The sequence below is a fragment of the Somniosus microcephalus genome, chromosome 1, assembly GCF_052327205.1.
Source record: "Somniosus microcephalus isolate GS21.2 chromosome 1, FLI_Smic_1.0, whole genome shotgun sequence".
Lineage (NCBI taxonomy): Eukaryota > Metazoa > Chordata > Chondrichthyes > Squaliformes > Somniosidae > Somniosus > Somniosus microcephalus.
In genome coordinates, this window is record NC_140987.1 from 423398787 (window position 1) to 423417404 (window position 18618).

At 48.3% G+C, this 18618-nt stretch overlaps 1 protein-coding gene across 1 annotated transcript; it reads left to right on the forward strand.

Moving 5' to 3' along the window:
• Positions 1–525: 525 nt before the first annotated feature.
• Positions 526–3728, forward strand: LOC147125249 (toll-like receptor 13). Its single transcript, XM_086010130.1, is given in 3 exon segments — positions 526–1647; positions 1649–3140; positions 3405–3728. Coding segments are annotated over 3 exon segments (2826 nt in total). The 5' UTR covers positions 526–637.
• Positions 3729–18618: the final 14890 nt, after the last annotated feature.

Here is an 18618-nt window from a genome sequence, read left to right on the forward strand (position 1 = left end):
AATTAAGAATCAATAAACTTCTTTCCAAAGAAATGAGGTTTTTTTTAGAGTGCAATATGTTGTGTTTTCATCTCTGCGATTTCAGTTCAAATCCAATCCAGACTGATGGGCTGAAAGCCTCTTCCCTGCTGGTTGTAATAGTCCTACATGAAACGAGCTTGGCAGTCTTAACCCAGTTCCCCGTAGATGTGGGTCCAAGACGCTAACCTGGTAATCACTTAGAGCGATGGCTAGTGCGGTTTTACTGGTGGAGTAGGCTGTGTGTTTCTGTCATTAGGACTAAGACACATTGCTTGAGCAGAGGATCGGCAGCTTTACCCTGCAGCTGGCTGTGCTATAGCTACCCTTGGAGTGCTTGATGCTGAGTCCAGGTGCCTGAAATGGGAAATTGTTCCATTCCCAGCATTAATATGCCTCAAGATGACAAGCTGAAAAAATTGTTTTAAAAACCCGGCGAGTATACAGAAAATTGGAGTTACCAGAGTTTACTTAATCTTTTCTCTTCTCCCTACAACAGGGCTACGTTCCAAAAATGAGGATTATTTACAGCAAAAGCCGTGAAACTGCCATGGAATGAGACCTAGATCAGAGGTCTAAATGTCAAATATTTAGAGTATCCATCAGATATGAAATAATAATGGAAAACATCTGTAGTGGATGGTTGACAACCTTTCTGGTCATACTCTTTTGCTTTTCATCTCGCAGTGAAGCATATGGATTTAGTAAATGTGCCCAATATGAACTTGACCGCAGCCACATAATCTGTATTAACAAGCATATAGTAAACTTGACGGAAGCCATTGGCAAATTACCTTCAAGTACAACCCATCTGAATCTAACTCACAACCAAGTTCAGAGATTGCATACCAGGAGTTTTGCTCACCTCCCTTCCCTTGTCGACCTGAGGCTGGAGTGGAACAAGATCAAGGACATTGAAAAAGATGCTTTTCAGGGCCTAGAAAATCTCACGCTCTTAAACCTGATTGAAAATCACATTAGAAGTCTCAATAAGTCAAATTTCGAAGGTCTTGTAAGCCTGCGTACATTGTTACTGAATAAAAATAAGATCACGTGGATTGACAAAGAAGCATTTGGGCCACTTATTAATTTACAGAATCTAAACTTTGCTCGAAACCCTATGTCAAATTTAAAAAATATTATAGCTGCAATACATGGTATAAAACAACTCTTAACTCTTGATCTTACAAACAACAGCATTACAAAAGTCAGTCTGAGTTCTTACACAATCCACTCACTACACGCTTTGAGCCTACAAGGAAACCATGTTCAGACACTGGACTTTTCAAATTTGACTCTCCCTAACCTGGCAAAACTTGATTTGTCCAACAACAGGCTAAAACATATTAACATGTCATCTTTTCAGAATCTGCCTCGCCTGGCTGTCTTGAATCTTGGTGGCAATTTAATTGATATTGCCCAGCTAGACAGTGACTACTTGAAGAATATCACTGACCTGGATTTGTCTAATCTGACAACCATTCACAGCAGCCTGCATGCAGTCAGTCATCTCTTGCAGAGCCTGCCAAAGATAGTGTCATTGATCATTCAGAGTAATAAGATGGAACCTCAGGATCTCAAGCAGATTGGAAACCACACTCATCTCCTGTCCCTTGATCTGTTTGGAAACAGATAATGAATTTCAACACTTCCTGAACCTGGTCCATCTTACTTTGGAACACTGCAACCTCAGCATCATCAGTAATAATTCCTGGTCAATGCTGAAGCACCTGACACATTTACAGTTAAAGCACAACAACATTAAAAGTCTGCAGGATTATGTCTTCACGCCACTGAAGGGCCTACAGTATCTGGAGCTCTCTTGGAATCCGTTGTCAGATTTTAATGGTCAAGCATTTTATGGTCTGAACAGGCTGAAGTATCTTAATTTGAGGGCTTGCTGGATCACCGCACTGCAGCCATCCTCTTTTACACATTTGGCAGCTCTTTTAAATTTAACATTTCAGCAAAATAATCTTCGTAAAGTTAGTAAACACACTTTTAGTCAGTTGAAAAACCTTACCCTGCTTACCTTGTCATCGAACAAGATTTCAGAAATAAATGATGATGCCTTTGAGGGGCTCACCAATCTCAAATACCTTGATTTGGCTTTTAACTTTCTGCAGGCTGTGCGTCACGATATGTTTAAGGGATTGCAGTCACTTGAACAGTTAGATCTTCGGTCAAACAGAATCAGTTTTGAAACCACTAGAAAACTGAAACATCTTCCGTTTTCACACCTTAAGTCTCTAAGATATCTGAATCTAGAAGGACAGATCCCTCAAGGAATACAAGTCATCCCAGTCAACTTTTTCGAGGGACTAACTAATCTACGAATGTTATATATGGGAAAAAACAAGATGGTTTCCTTTGACAGTCCTTCACTGGATCCACTGACAAACCTAACAGTTTTAGACATATCGGGAGTTGGAGGTAGGGGTCTGACTTTAAACGCGTCTGTGTTCAAGAACTTGAAGCGACTGCAAATTCTACGACTGGAGAAAAACTACATGGAGACCATTCCTATAGAACTGATTTCCAGCTTGAAGTCATTGCAAATCTTCTCTCTTCGCTTTAATTACATCAAAAATATCAATAAAGAATTTGTTCAGAGTTTGAGATCATTGAGTTATTTTGATCTGTGTAAAAATTCACTTGACTGTTCATGTGATAATGCTTGGTTCAGAAACTGGTCTGTCTACAGCTCCACTGTGCAGGTCCCATACCTGGGCAGTTATCTGTGTGCTGGGCCAGTTCCGAAGCCCCTATTCGTTGATTTTGACTTTAGCATCTGCAACAGTAACATTGGAAAATTCCTTTTCATTTCAACCTGCATGGTGATTTTACTTACACTGATCAGTTCATTGGTGACTGCCAAACTGGCCTGGTTTATTAGGTACACCATCTATATGGCTAAAGCTTGGCTGAGTTCCAGGTTTCGGAGAGTCCAAAAGCTGTACAGATACAATGCATTTGTGTCCTACAATTCAAATGATGAAAAATGGATCTTCAAAGAGCTGGTTCCCAATTTAGAAGAAAATATGAAACCACCATTCAAGCTGTGTCTTCACCACCGTGACTTTGAGCTGGGGGTGGACATCTTCGAGAACATTCAGAGTGATGTGCCTCAATAAATCCGAGACTCGATGTTAGCGAAACAAAACAAGGCTTTTATTGACTTAGAAGGTAACACACAGAGGAGAGTGTATCTTCCATCCAGAGGTCTGCCGTACTGGATGTGCTGCAGGCTGGGCCAGCTTACATAGGAGCCAGGTATGGGCGGAGCCCTACACACAGTACAATACAATGGAAATGAAACTGAAACCAACCACAGTCACAGGCAGAGAAATACTGATGAGTGATGAATGGGATATTTCATCACACAGAGTGCCATCAGCAACAGCAGGAAGACGCTGTGTGTTATAAGTAATGATTATCTCAGGAGCGAATGGTGCAGGCTGGAGGTGCAATTGGCCAGCTTGAGACTTTTCGATAATTATCATGATGTCCTCATTTTGATATTTCTGGAGAAAATCCCAGACTATAGACTCTCTAACTATCACAAAGTGAGAAAACTAGTGAAGAAGCAGACCCACATCAGCTGGCCTGAGGACCCACGTGAAAGACAACTGTTTTGGGCCAGACTTGAAAATGCTTTGAGGCAAAAAACAGTAGATGAAAGCAATATGCAATTAAATGTAGCTGAATAAGTGAGATTTATAAATAAAATTGTAGCATTCAGAACAAGACAGTAGAATTATAGAGGAACCATAAAAGTTTATAGTATAGAAGAGGACCATTTGGCCCCTGGTGTTTCTTCCAGCTCTTTACTGGAGCAATGCAAAACTAATCCCACGGCCCTGCTCTCTCCCCATAACCCTATATTTTCCTCTGCTTCAGATATTTATCTTGGAGCACCTTGCTGTGCAACATGAGGTCCTATAAAGTGGTGAAGGGGGAAATACAGGATATTTGGATCTTGATCTGTTGAATTCCTGATTTTAGCTGGAGGTGCTGAGTGAAGGTCAAGGCCTAGAAATTCAGTCTGGACACTTTTGGGGCGCTAAAGTTGGGCGTTCGCTAAAGTTAGCGCCCGCCGGAAAGTGTAGGCCACATCGCCGAAATTCAGTAGAGTTGGCCAAGAGTTTGGCCGAGCGCTGAAACTGGCGTTGCAATGCTCTCTTCAGGCGCTAAGCCGGCGATGCGGCCTGATAACGCCGAGGCCGGGCGCAGCGCAGGTGCGGTCATGTTTTGATTGACAGCAGACACCCTGACGCCGGCCAGCTCTTAAAGGGGGAAGGGTCGACTTTGACTGCTGCCACGCCCTGCATACTGGAGCCCTGCAGCTAGGCCTCAACACTGCTGGTGGGCCAAAATAGCGCCTGGAGCCATGGAGAGGGCCGGTGAACGAGCACAGCGCTTCTCAGAGCATGCTCTGAGGGTGCTGATTAATGGTGTCGAAAACAAAAGAGAGATCGTGTGCCCGGACAGTGGCAAGAAGGCTCCCAGGAGCCAGTACAGGAAAGCCTGGAGGAAAATCGCCAGCAGGGTGGCATCCACCTGCGATGTCCCCAGGAGTGCGGACCAATGCCGCAAGAAGTACAACGACCTCACTCGGATGGTGAAGGTGAGTACCCTTTCCAGTGTCCTCCTCATCCTTGCATGTGCACCTCACATTATGGGCAAAGGGACCTCAAAGGACTAATGGGCAGCCCTCCTCCCGCAGCAATGGCACTGGCATGATCATCAATAGCACTTTCTGCACTTAACACACTGGCCAAGCTATTCGACCATGGGAGGCAGTGCACACAGCAACAGGGCACCACACTGGCCAAGCTATTCGACCATGGGAGGCAGTGCACACAGCAACAGGGCACCACACTGGCCAAGCTATTCAACCATGGGAGGCAGTGCACACAGCAACAGGGCACCACACTGGCCAAGCTATTCGACCATGGGAGGCAGTGCACACAGCAACAGGGCACCACACTGTACTTAGAGGCCGTCCTTTCTCTTGCAGGCCAAGCTGGCGCGGAATTTGAGGAGCCAGTCTGCCACCGGGGGAGGCCGTCCCCAGTACCAGGCGCTCAGTGAGCTGGAGGAGAGCGTGGCTCGACTCATGCGTGCCCGGGTGACTGGCCCTGTTGCGATCGGAGATGCGGACCCTGTACTGGGACCCACTGGTAAGGACATGACCGGTTGGACCTCTGTCGTTGCCCTTGCGCTTCAGATCTACATCCTTTTGCACTGACCGACAAATGCGCATAATGCCACCACTCAGGCCTCCCTCGCTGACGCCCTGTCCTCACTCTAAAGCTACTCTTGTGCCTTCCTGCTTTCAGCTGGTGAGGAGGAGGTGGTCCCTGAAGCTCAGCGTGCCAGGCCCTTGGAGGAGGAGGACGACGAGGACCAGGAGGAAGGCGGCACATCGGGGGAACCCTCCTCCGCGCCAGGGGATGGCAATGGAGGGGAGACGTCTGGCCTGCAGGAGAGCCAGGGGGAAGTGTTGCAGGGGAGGGCAGATCCTGGGCCCAGTGGGCTCGAGGCACGCGGGAAGGGTCCGGCAGCACGCCGGCCTTCTCCCCAGAGGGGGGAGGTGTTGCAGGGGAGGGCAGATCCTGGGCCCAGTGGGCTCGAGGCACGCGGGAAGGGTCGGCCAGCTCGGCGGCCTTCTCCCCAGAGGGAGAGTCCGCCCTCCAGTCCGGAGACGGTCCTCGCCCAGGAGGTGCGCCTCCTCGATGAGATGTCGGCGGCATCTGAGCGGCGCCACCAGGAGTTCATGGGGGTTGTGCAACAGATGCCTCAGGCCATTGAGTCCCTGGCTCATAGTGTGGTCGCTTTCGGGGAATCACAGGCCAGGGGGGTCGAACAACTCGCGGCAGTGCACGACAGGGGTGTCCAGCAACTCGCGGCAGCCCAGGACGCGACTCGCGAGATGAGTGGTGCCGTCCAGACACTGGCAGAGCTGATGCGGGCACATACCAGGGCAGTTCGGGCACTCACTTCTGCCACACTCGCTGTGGCACGGAAGCATCGCCAGGGCACCTGCCGCCCTGCTACAGCACGGCGGCCTGGCCTCCACCAGATTGCTGCGCTTGCTGCACTGCCAGCCCGGCCGAGTGCCAGTGTCTCTGGTGAGCAGCGCGCGCCTGCCATCAGCCAGCTTGCCCCCATTGGTGCAGCCGACACTGCCACTCCCCCAGCCAAGGTGCGACGAGCTGCTGCTGAGACTGATGCTGGCCAGCCACAGCTGCAGCAGTCAGCAGCCGGCCCCTCCCGGGCCGGGCCTCGTCTAGGCCGACCCCCAAGGGCATCTGCCGACTCGCATTGTGGCCCTCATGTGCCTTCCCCCAGCCTTGCCACACCCGCAGGGCCCAGGTTGAGGCAGAGCAGCAGGTCGGGCAGGGGCCAGAGAAGGTTGTCTAAGGACTCGCCCTCTCGGCACACCCATTAGAGTGTGGTGATAGCGTTTTATTTTATATTGGGGGGCTTGTGTTCTGGGGGGGCATTATTTTGGTAAGTCCGAGGATCAAGGCATTTTTTGTTTTTATGGGGGTGTTTGTGTTGTGGAGGGGGGGGCTTATTTTTGTAAGGCCGATGATGAAGGCCATTTGGATGGGCAACTTTTGTTAGTCCTCCCCAGGTTTTGGGAGTGACAGATGTTTTTGACTGTTTTTTGGGGTCTTGTCTGTTTTTCTGTTTCATGTGGGAAGGGCCCTGAGTTTGTGAAATAAAGCTTTTTATTTATTCAGCATGTCCACGTCTCAGGTTTCAAGTGGTTGTTGCGTTAACCGGCTGAGGGCTTGCGGTGCGGCTGCCTTCAGGTGCGTTCATTGCCACAGCCCATTCCCTGACAGGGGGGCCTAGAAGTGTCGATCAATAAGCCCCCGGCGGACGGCCCTTGGACCTTGTGGCTCCCTCCTGGGCTGGTACTCCTCCTCCTCCTCCTCCTCCTCATGGTCCTCCTGAGGTGGTGGTGCAATGTCAGGTGGCAGTGCCTGAGTCCTGCGGATAGCCAGGTTGTGCAGCATGCAGCACACGACGACAAACTGGGAGACTCTATCCGGCGAATACTGTAGCGATCCGCCGGAACGATCCAGGCAGCGGAACCGTTGCTTGAGGACGCCTATCGTTTGCTCTATGATGTTCCTTGTGGCTTGATGGCTTTCGTTGTATGCCTCCTCTGCTGGGGTCCTGGGCGCGCGGAGCGGGATCATGAGCCATGTACACAAAGGGTAGCCCTTGTCCCCGATAAGCCATCCCCTTGGTGGAGGCTGTGCCTCGAACATGTCAGCCACAGTAGTCTGGCGCAGGATAAATGCATCGTGGCTGCTTCCTGGGAAGCGGGCATTGACAGCTAGGATGCGCTGCCTGTGGTCACACACCAGCTGTACATTTAGGGAATGGTAGCCCTTCCGGTTGCGGTAATCCTCGGCATTGTGGATAGGTGCCCGCATAGCCACATGCGTGCAGTCAATGGCGCCCTGCACCATGGGGAAGCGCGCGATCCTGGCAAATCCGACTGCACGCTGCTCCTGCCTCTGTCGGGTCATGGGGAAGGAGATGAATTGGTGTCTCCTCGCGAAAAGTGCATCGGTGACCTGCCGGATGCAGCGATGCACGGCGAACTGGGAGATGTTCGCTATGTCCCCAGCAGCGGCTTGGAAGGAGCCGCTTGCATAAAAGTTCAGAGCCACCGTGACCTTCACTTCCACCGAGAGAGACGTCCTGCACATCAGCTGTGGACGCAGGTCTCTGTGAAGCAGCTGGCAGATCTCTGCAACCACCTCCCTTCTGAAGCGCAGCCTCTTAACACAATGCGCCGCAGTCATGGTGAGATAGGACACCTGCTGCCGGCATTGCCTGAGTGGGTAAGGCCTACGTTGCCGACGCCTGATGGCCCCTCTGCGTCTAGGCATGGCTGGCCCTCTCTCACAGCGTCTGCGAGCCCTTCGCACATAATGCTGCAACTGAGGGTTGGACCCCCATACAGCCCCCATAATAAAGTTGAAAACAGTGAAATCAAATGAATCAAATGTCAAAGCACTGGCCAGAAGCCAAAAATACCTCTCCTATGTTGTCCCAAATCAGTAAGCTCTGTCCCTTGGTCTCTGTCCAGAAATCCAAAGCAGTAGTCATTGCAGCAAAATGGCTGGGCTTTATAGGTCAGTGTAAGTGCCCTTTAATTAGCGCTCCCCGAGGCCCACAGGGCCTCTGTTGCGTTCCACTTCACAGTTCTTAGCAGCGCCAAGCCCACATTGGGCGGGCGCCACTGAATTTCCGGTTTGGGGCGCACAAACAGCGTTGCACGACGAGATGACGTCATAAGCTGCGCGCGCAGCTGAGCGGGCGCAAACACTTTGCGCCGGCGCTAAATGTCAACTGAATTTGGGCGTTGGCGCAGATCGGTCTGCGCCCGGGCGCTAAGTGCCTAGCGCTGGAAATATACCCCTCTTATGGCATTACCGGCTGGCGCAACCAACTGAATTTCTAGGCCCAAGTATTCATGTCCCTCCAGGGAGATGGAAGTGAAAGGATGGTGGAAAATCTGATTGCAAGTTTTTATCAGCCCACTGTCATGTCCCTGCTGGTGTCCAGCTAAATGCCCCATTGGCGGCGGCCAGGAAGCGATTCGCTTGTCTTGCTAACTTGGCTCCAGTAGGTGAGAGAGTAGTAAGGTGTGAAAACCCAGGGATGAAAAGTGCATTGTGCCCTCAAAAAAAATCTACACTCCATTTTAAAGATAAATCAGAAATTATTCAGGGTAAGTTGAACAATCACAGCCTTGCCAACACTTAGGCCTCGATTTCGCCAACCGAGGTGGGTCCGGGGCGGCTGGGGTTGGTGTCGCGGTCCCAGCCCGCTGCCTACTGCAGCCAGCACTCTCTTAGTGACTTTACATTGATTGGGCTTGTTGAGCCCGCCCACCGAGGTTCCTGGACAATTAATAGGAAGCGGGTCTGACGACGTCATTTGATAACGTGTCATCAGCCGGTTTCCTTAAAGGGGCCATGTCCAAATTGATTTTGACAGTTCTGTTGTCAGTGTTCTACAGCATTGAGGTGCTGCAAACACTGACAAGCACTGCACAAAGGTGCACGGCTGCACCCAGGCTCTCCCATGACTCCCTCCATAAGCATATGGAGGGAGTCACAGCATGCAGGGAGGTTCTCTTCCCTTCCAAGGGCGGAAGAGACCTCCCCAGGACACAACACAGCCTGGTTGCACATTGCACAGGAGGGCACAAGCAGGGATGTCGTCAGGAGGACCAGGCTGCAGTGGCGCAAGCCTTTCAATGATCTCAGTAGATCACGAACCGTTACTGTAAAGCCACACTCAACCTCATCCTGCTGTGCCACTCATCACATCCCCATCACTCTGCCTTCCCTACCCTACTCCTGCACATCCTTACTCACACTAACTTACCTTTCACCTCCACCCATCCCTCTCTATCTACATTATCACTTCCCCATCTCAGTAGCCACCCCTCACACTCACCCTCATCCTAGTGCAATCATACCAACCAACAACACACAAGGGTAGGCACTTGGGTGGTTTAGCCAATGTTCATGTAAATTTTCTGTTAATGTGTTGTCAAATATTAAAATCTATATTTTCAACACATTATCTTATTGGACAGATCTGTGCTCACCTTTGGAAGTGTCTTAGTGAGTTGCAGTGAATATTGAGAAATAACTCCCCCCTCCAATTGTGATGAGTGTGAAAAGAATGGCCTGGTCATTATAGGGTTGCTTTATGGTGCTGGTGTGGGGTGGTGTCAACCTGGCGCATCATGTGGCAGCCAGGCTGTACAGCGTCAAGTGAAGTAAATGTGGTCATGATGATGCCATCGCTGGCCTCCCGGGCAGCAATGTTGTCAGGCGCTGATGCCCTGTGTCCTGTGCAGCAACAGGTGATTGCGGAGAAGGTTGGTATAGTTGTTGGTGATGTTGGTGTGTCTGGTGATGCTGGTGTTGGGGCTGATCGTGGAGGTATTCTGAGGACCAAGGTGAGATTTTTTCAAGGGCACCGATGTTGCTGGAATAGATGGCAGCTGAAGTTGAGATGACAGAAGCAATCCGTCAATGGTGAGAGAGCTTGCTCCAAGGAGGTGACAGTGGATAGAGAGTTTACTCCAAACACTTCCAAACTGCATACAGCTCAAAAGTGTCTTCCAAGTCCTGAAGGATCAAGCTTCTGACATTGGAAAGTGACCAGCTGTGAAATGGTAGCTTTCATGCCACTTTTGCAGCTGTCACCTATTCACAGCAATGGGGAGACACAGAGAACCCGACCTACTTACCTGACGTGAGCTCCGAACGACATGAACCTCGTTAAAAAAGTGGTAAAGTAGAAATAGGCTGGCAAAATAGTAGTTAACAAGATTTAACAAGCATTTAACTATCTTAAATGCCTCCCCCGCCGCTTGGGTCGGGTCTGTTCTGAAATCGCAGATTTGGAAACTTACATGGAGGCGGATTTGGAAACTTACATGGAGGCGGGTTCAGAGCGGGTTCCCAACCCGCTATCAAGCATTTTAATGTTGACAGCGGACCTGCCTCCGAACCCGCCCTCTGAGCGCCTGCAAAATCGCGGCCTTAATGTTTCATTAAAAATTTTGCTCTATTCACAATGTGCTAGTAGTCATTTTAACAATTTATTGATTTTGACCTATTATTTTAATGGGAATATTTCCCGGAGGCAGAGCAGGAGAGAGAGAGATAATATCCAATTGTGGGTAAGACTGCTGTCAGCAGAACCAGTGAGACTGAATGCATTCTTATATTCTTTGTCTAATACAGCCAAAGCTTTCTAAAGGTGCATTCATGCTGCTCAAGTTTGGAGTGTAAATCGCGTGTGAAGTCATGAACTGACTCCGAAGCCAAGCAAAATGAGCCACTCTTCTCCTTGGAGTCTCACTCTGCTTTGTTCTGGTGTCAGGTTAGACCCTGATACCAGTTTCAGGAGTTCTGATGAAGGCTCACAGACCTGAAACATTAACCTAGCCCCTTTCCTTACTCTGCAGATGCTGCCTGACCTGCTCAGTGTTTTCTGCATTTTCTGCACTTATTTCAGATTTCCAGCACCTGCAGTTATTTCGCTTTTGTTCAGAAGAAAAATCAGCCTGCTTTCTTGCTCCTGATCACCATCTAGTGGCTCCTCGGCAAAACTACATTTATAGTTTTCAAATAGCTAAATATAACGCTGTAATATAAAATTAATGGATATAGTAAATTTAAAATGAAGAAACTTATAAGTAATTATGTTTAAAAAAGAGGGAAATAGGCAACCATCTGTGTGTGTTAGATGCTGGCTGAATACAGAATCAGGTTCAACAAAAATGCTGCCATTCATTGTCTATGAGCTCACATGTAAAATGCTACTTGAGTGAGATGCTGAAGCCAGCCAGCGCCATGGAACTGTAACCCAACATGAGTCAGCATCTTCAGGAGAGGAGATGGAGAAAACTGGGGGGGGGGGGAAATGTACTTTAAAAGAAACCTACTAACAGTTGATTGGAATAAAAGAGAATTCTTTATTAAAATTAACTGTCTATAGCCCTTTGTCCTACCTGAAATAACTCAAGTGTAATATAGTTTTGTGTATGGTTGAGATAAGGAATAAAACTGTGCTGTCCACAGGACAGTCAGTTCATTCATGCTATGTGCTGATCTCACCTTGTGTAATTGCTGGTGTTAGGTTAGAACCTGAAGTCAAAATATTGTTAAAATATTTATATTGGGTATCTTTAATCAAGATACTTGTTAAACTAGGATAGTCTAAGTTCATCCTGGAATGGGCACGGTAGCGTAGTGATTATTTTGGCTAAGCTGTTCCAGTACGGCTACAACACTGGCATCTACCCGACAATAGAGAAAATTGTCTAGGTGTGTGTAAGGAAGCTGGAGAAAGCTTGAGAATCTTTTAAGTCCATGATTTCTTGCTAATATGATACACTGTAGCTTTCCCTGTAATGTAGAAAAAAGAAAAGAAAGACTTGGATTTATATAGCGCCTTTCACGACGATGTATTCGATGATGTATTATGATTTTCTCTGTCTGTATCATGACGTGTAGTATCGGCCAAATGAAACTTAGACTAGTTATCATGTACATGCTGCTTAGACAGGCCCTTTAAAAATTGAAGAGGAAAACAGAGAGCTTGGTTAGAGGACAGCTCCATCAAATATGGAGTATAAAGGACCAAAAGCACAATTACCAACAGATAAATAAGATCAAGAGGGTCCGTTGAAGCCATATGTATATGTCTATGTGTTTATGAAAAATAATGTTAATAAAATATAAACCCAAGGTGATCTAAGGCGAGACCAGAAAGAAAATTAAGGAGCAAGGTGAAAATTGACCCAGAGTGGTTTCACTCGGGTTCAAAAGGAGGAAGATGTAAGAAAGTTGACCATTTTCCCACCAGACCCTGCCTGTGTACAGCAAGTTAAAATGTCCTTGTAATGTGCTGGCTCTTGCCATACTGGCTGAGCTTGTATTGTTTGGGAACAGACTGAGCTTGTAGCTGCAAGGACCAGACACTTACAGATAACAAGAACAACAGATAACAGATGGTTAACAACATGATACAGTCAAGGACAAGGCCAGTATGTACGTAATTAGACCACAGCTTATTGGGTATAATTGTGGGGCTAGTGGTCAGTGGTTGTTAGAATTCTTAAGACAGTCGGAAGTCCATAGCCAAGAAGGCAGCCTACGGAGGTCGAGATTGATCACCTTGAGTCCGCAGGAACCAGGTTATAGTATTGCTTGTCATTTAATGTAATCTGAAGACAGTTGTATTATAACACTGTTGTGAATCAATGTATATTAAAGCTTGTTGTTTAAGACCACTTGGGCCTGAATCAAGCGGAAGTTATTGTTGAAAGACTTACAACCTTACATTGCGATAGTAACTACAGGAAGGAATCTGCTTACAGTGTCCACAAAAAGCAGGATAAATCGAACCCGGCCAATTACTGTCCCATCAGCCTACATCCAATCTTCACTGAACTCAATGGGGTTTGGCAGAACAACCCCAGAGGCTGGAGTCATAACTTGCACAAAGGAAGATGGTTATGGTTGTTGGAGGTTAATCATCTCAGCCCCAGGACATTGCTGCAGGAGTTCAAGGCAAGAGCCTAGGGCCTAGAAATTGGGTTGGGGCGCCAAAGTGGCGCAAAAGTCGCCTGAGCGCAGGATTTAGCGCAGCGTTCAAGGCTTTAGCGATCGTCAGATATTCAGTTTCATTGCTCCTCGAGGGACACGGGGCGAGGCGCTCCGCGTCCCTCTTAGGGCGCTGAAACTGAATATCGCAGTGCAATGTGCCGCAGCGCCACACGCTGCAGCATGGCATGCTGTGGTACTGCAGGCCTTCCTCCCACTGTTAAGGGGGAGGTGCCTGCAACAGCGCGATCCCCGCTCGCGAGTGCCGGCAAATGAGCCCGGCACCAAGGAGAAGTGCCGGGCTCTCGGGAAACAGCCGGCAATGCCGCGGGGGGGTGGTTAGGAGGCCGGGGATGAAGGTGCTGGCAGGCAGCCGCCGAAAAAGGCGGCCGCCCCGCACCTCCACCTTAACTTGCGCCGCTGCCGGCACAGTAAGGCCCCGTGAACCGGGCGTGGGTAGCAAACGGCGCAGCTGCGGTGTTCGCTACCAAATATCGCGAATGGGGCGCGAATGGGGCGCTGCGCACACCGATGATGTCATCGGTGGCGGCGCAGCACAAATGCCTAATGCCACCATTAGCGCCCCTGCTGAATATCGCAGGAGATGCAGCCAGTGGCGCTACAGCCACTGACTGCCTCTTTAGGCGCTAACAGGTGGCGCTACTCACCCAATTTCTCCCCCATGGTGTCTTGTTTTGCACACTTTGTACAAAAATAATAAATTGCAGGACAACGGGGTATTACAGTTTAACTCTTAATGAAGCATTAGGTCTGTGAACTTACTCATGCAGCACAGTGGGGAAAAGATGGAGTTAGGATCCCTAGCCTGGGTCTTCAAAACAATAGCAGTCCTTAGATGCCTGCGGGCCAATGATAATTCAATATGCAAATGTTACATCCCCTTTCTTTTAAAAGAAAAATGTTATGCATTACTTTTAAACCTTTCTACATAATGTTCTCGGTAGCATAAACATAAGTAAACTCAGCATTTAATTAACACTGAAAACATCTCAACGTTTCAATAACGATGTACAGTATTTTTTGGGGGCAGCGATCCGCCTACACCCTTTGACAGTTCACAAGTCAAGGATAACTCTAGGCTTGACCTCTCATCCCGACCTTGTGTGGTATGGACCTGAGCATGCTCCTGAATCAGTCAACAATGCAGGTTCTGGTTTAGGTTCAGGTAAGTATGATGTGTTTTGTGTATTGCTCTGTTCATCACACTCTGTTGAACTGATCCTCTCGTCGGAATGACGGTGTTGTTCCTTGGTGTTCAGGAGGTGCCTGCGATTGCGGCGGTACACCTGTCCTTCTGGGTTGCGGACGTGATATGATCGCTCAGTGTCAGCTGGCTGGATGACGACTGCTGGCTTCCAGTAGTCATGCTCCTGGATTCTGATGGATTCTCCATTGTGCAGCGGCGGCAGTAGTCTAGCTGACCTGTCATAGTATCTCTTGGTGTTGCTGTCTCTGTACACATTTTGCATGCACTTGCTTGCAGCTGATGACCTCTGGCTGCAGCTGCTGGTTGGTGCTTGGAAGGATTGAGCGAAGTCTGCAGCTCATCAACAGCTGTGCTGGTGACTTGAAGTTGTCAACCGGAGTGTTGCGGTACTCAAGGAGACTGATGTAGGGGTCTCTTGTCCGCTTTGGCTTTGTCCATGAGTGTTTTTGCAATCTGGACAGTTTTTTTCAACAAGGCCATTACTTTGAGGGTAATGTGGGCTTGATGTGACATGTGTGAAATCCCATGCCTTGGCAAACGACTCGAACTCTTTTGATTTGTATTGGGGGCCATTGTCTGAGACTAAAGTCTCTACCATGCCATGCCTGGCAAAGGCTGCCTTTAGTTTGTGGATCACAGCTGCAGATGTGGTGCTGTGAAGCTTGTCCAGTTCAAAAAATCTGCTGTAGTAATCAACAGTCACTATGTAGTCGTCGTTGTTCCATGTGAACAGATCCATTGCCGTGACCTGCCAGGGTCTGTCTGGGATACGGTGAGGTATCATGGGCTCTTTGACATTTGATGGGCGGCGTTCCAGACAAATGGAACATTTTCCGACAATGTCCTCAATGTGTTTGCACATTCCGGGCCAAAACATAATGTCACGTGCTCTGTTTGCATTTTTCCATGTCCATATGTCCAGCATGAATTTGTCAACATCTCCTCTGAGACTGGTAGGAATGATGATTTTCTCCCCTTTGAAGACAATTCTGTTGATTTGTGAGAGTTTTTCTGTGGTTCCAGAATTCAGATATGCTCTGAGGGTATTTCCTCCTTTCCTCAGGCCATTCTTCATGTATGACTTTGCTCAGCAATGTGAGTTATGCATCTTTCTCTGTTCCTGCTCGGATCTCCTTCAGTTTTGAGTCACTCACAGGTAAGCTGTTGTACACCATGTGCACCTGCACATCCATGCCTTCACTGAGGCTGCTGTCCTGGTAGCTAAGAGACTTTCTGGAGAGCGTGCCTGCGACAGGAATGTCTTTGCCTGGACGGTGAATGATTGTGAAGTCGTACTTCTGTAGCTGAAGGATCATTCTCTGTAGCCTTGGTGGGGCTGCGGCTAGTGGTTTCCTCATGATTGACACAAGGGGCTTGTGGTCGGATTCCACAATGACTTGTCGGCCATAGACGTACTGGTGGAAACGCTTACATCCAAACAGAATTGCACATAGCTCTCTCGATTTGAGCATAGTTGATTTCACTGTCAGATCTGGAAGCGTAGCCGATGGGCTTTCCTTCTTGCAGTAATACTGCACCTAGTCCATACTTTGACGCGTCCACTTGTACTCTGAGCTCTTTGTTGGAGTCTAAGTAGGCAAGAACTGGTCCTGGTTCTCTGGTGATTAGGTCTTTCATTTTCTGAAATACTGTGTCATGTTGTTTGTCCCACAGAAACTCATTGGATTGTTTGAGCAACTGACGCATGGGTGCGTTGATTTCGGAGAGGCTCGGGGCAAACTTGGCTAAGTAGTTAACCATGCCTAGTACTGTCTCTAGCTCTGCGTGGTTCTTCGGTGGCTCCATCTTCTTGATGGCAGAGATTTTCAGCATACTAATACTTGAGTATTTCCAGCATTGTCTGTTTTTACTGAACAGGTTCGGCAGCATCTGTGGAGAGAGAAACAGGGTTAACGTTTCAGGAATAGAAAGCTATGCAGACTAAAATCCATGTAGTCTATATGGAATTTAGCAAGGCTTTTGATAAGGTCCCACATGGCAGACTGGTCATGAAAGTAAAAGTCCATGGGATCCAAGGCAAAGTGGCAAGTTGGATCCAAAATTGGCTCAGAGGCAGGAAACAAAGGCTAATGGTTGAAGGGTGTTTTTGTAACCGGAAGGCTGTTTCCAGTGGGGTTCCGCAGGGCTCAGTACTGGGTCCTTTGCTTTTTGGTGGTATATATCAATGATTTAGACTTGAATGTAGGAAGTATGATTAAGAAGTTTGCAGATGATACAAAAATTGGCAGTTTGGTTGATAATGAAGAAAGCTTGTAGGATCGATTCCTCCCCCACAAAAGGTAAAAATATTGGACGATGAAATATAAAAACCCAGAACTGCAGAGCCCACAAAAAGGGCTCAGCAATAAAGGGTTAATTCAAACATTGCAGCCGAAACTACGAATCTAAAGTCTGAACAAGAACATCTGCATATTCATGTACCTTAAGGGGTTACATTGTTCACCTTAGACCATGGCCCCCGAATAACTAGTTTCAGTGCAGGCCTAGACAATGGGCCGGGCCTTGAACCTTTTGAATATGAATGCTAACAGAAACCAACAACTTTGCATATGCAGTCCCTTTGGGAAGGTTGCATTGTCAGAAAGGAATCTCTAATCAATGAACAATATGATGGACATTAGCCATCAAGAGTTCTCTGCTAGAGACAACTCACACATTTTGATATGGCCATCATGCTCAGGAGGGGGCCAGGAAATACTGCAAGTTGGTTTTGGTTTAAAGTAAGATCACTTCGAAGATAGTGGGGTGGGAAGCCGACAGAACAGCGAACAGAAAGATTCGGGCCTACAATCAACTCCAAGAGACAGCCGATCGGGAGTGGTGATTGTAGGTTTCAGCCAAATCATAGAGGGGACTTTTATGATTGAGTCTGAGTAAGTTTGAGTGTTTCAGTCAGATCACAATAAGGGTTTTGTGATTGAGTCTGGGTAACTACATATGTAACAGTCAAATCGCGGACGGGTTTAACTGTTTCATATTGTGTCGATGCAAATGACCCTTGCGTAGGGGTTTGTATTTTGGGGTTGTTAGCCTGATATAAATCATAGGGATTTATACTGGGGAAGTAATTGTGTGTGTGTGTTCAATAAACGAATGAATCAAAGGTTGAGCCTGTGATGAAATATTCCATTCATCACTCATCAGTATTTCTCTGCCTGTGACTGTGGTTGGTTTCAGTTTCATTTCCATTGTATTGTACTGTGTGTAGGGCTCCGCCCATACCTGGCTCCTATGTAAGCTGGCCCAGCCTGCAGCACATCCAGTATGGCAGACCTCTGGATGGAAGATACATTCTCCTCTGTGTGTTACCTTCTAAGTCAATAAAAGCCTTGTTTTGTTTCGCTAACATCGAGTCTCGGATTTATTGAGGCACATCAATTTTATTGACTTAATTTTCAACACAATGGATCAACTCTTGAAACCCGAACGTTTGGATTTGGACCAGCATGCTTCGGACGCATCAGCACACTTCGGACACTGGTTTATGTGTATGGAATTCTTCCTGGACAATTCCGCAGCCGTCAAAGACGCTACGGACGCTGCGAGTATGAAACTCGGAATTCTGCAGAATTGGGTAAGCCACCGGGTTTACCCCCTCATCCAAGACGCCGACACGTACCCGGCCGCCTGCGACATCTTAAAGGCGCATTACCAGCAGCCTACGAATGAGGTGTATGCTAGGCATCTGCTCGCTACTCGCGCACAGCGACCTGGGGAATCGGTGGAGGAGTTCCTAGGCACCCTGAAAACGTTTGGCAAAGACTGCAAGTACCAAGATGTAAAAGCCGCAGTGTACACTGATGAGCTTGTTCGCGATGCCTTTATCACAGGCCTCAGCTCCACTTACATCCGGCAGAGACTGCTGGAAAAAACGGGATTGGACCTGAAACAGGCTGCGGACACAGCACGATCCCTGGATGTGGCCCAGAGAAACTCGGACGCCTACTCTTCAGCCCGCGCCGTCCACGCCGCCACGTGTGCACCAAGGGCGCCGCCATCTTGGAAGGCATTTTCCCCGCCCGGCAGCCCGACACCGTCGGGGCCCCGCTCTCCCCCCAGAAGCCCTACGACAGCCGCGACGCGTCGGGGACCCAACTGCTACTTCTGCGGGCAGCCGAAGCACACCAGAAGCCTGTGCCCGGCGAAAGGCACCACCTGCTTTAAGTGCGGTAAGAAGGGGCA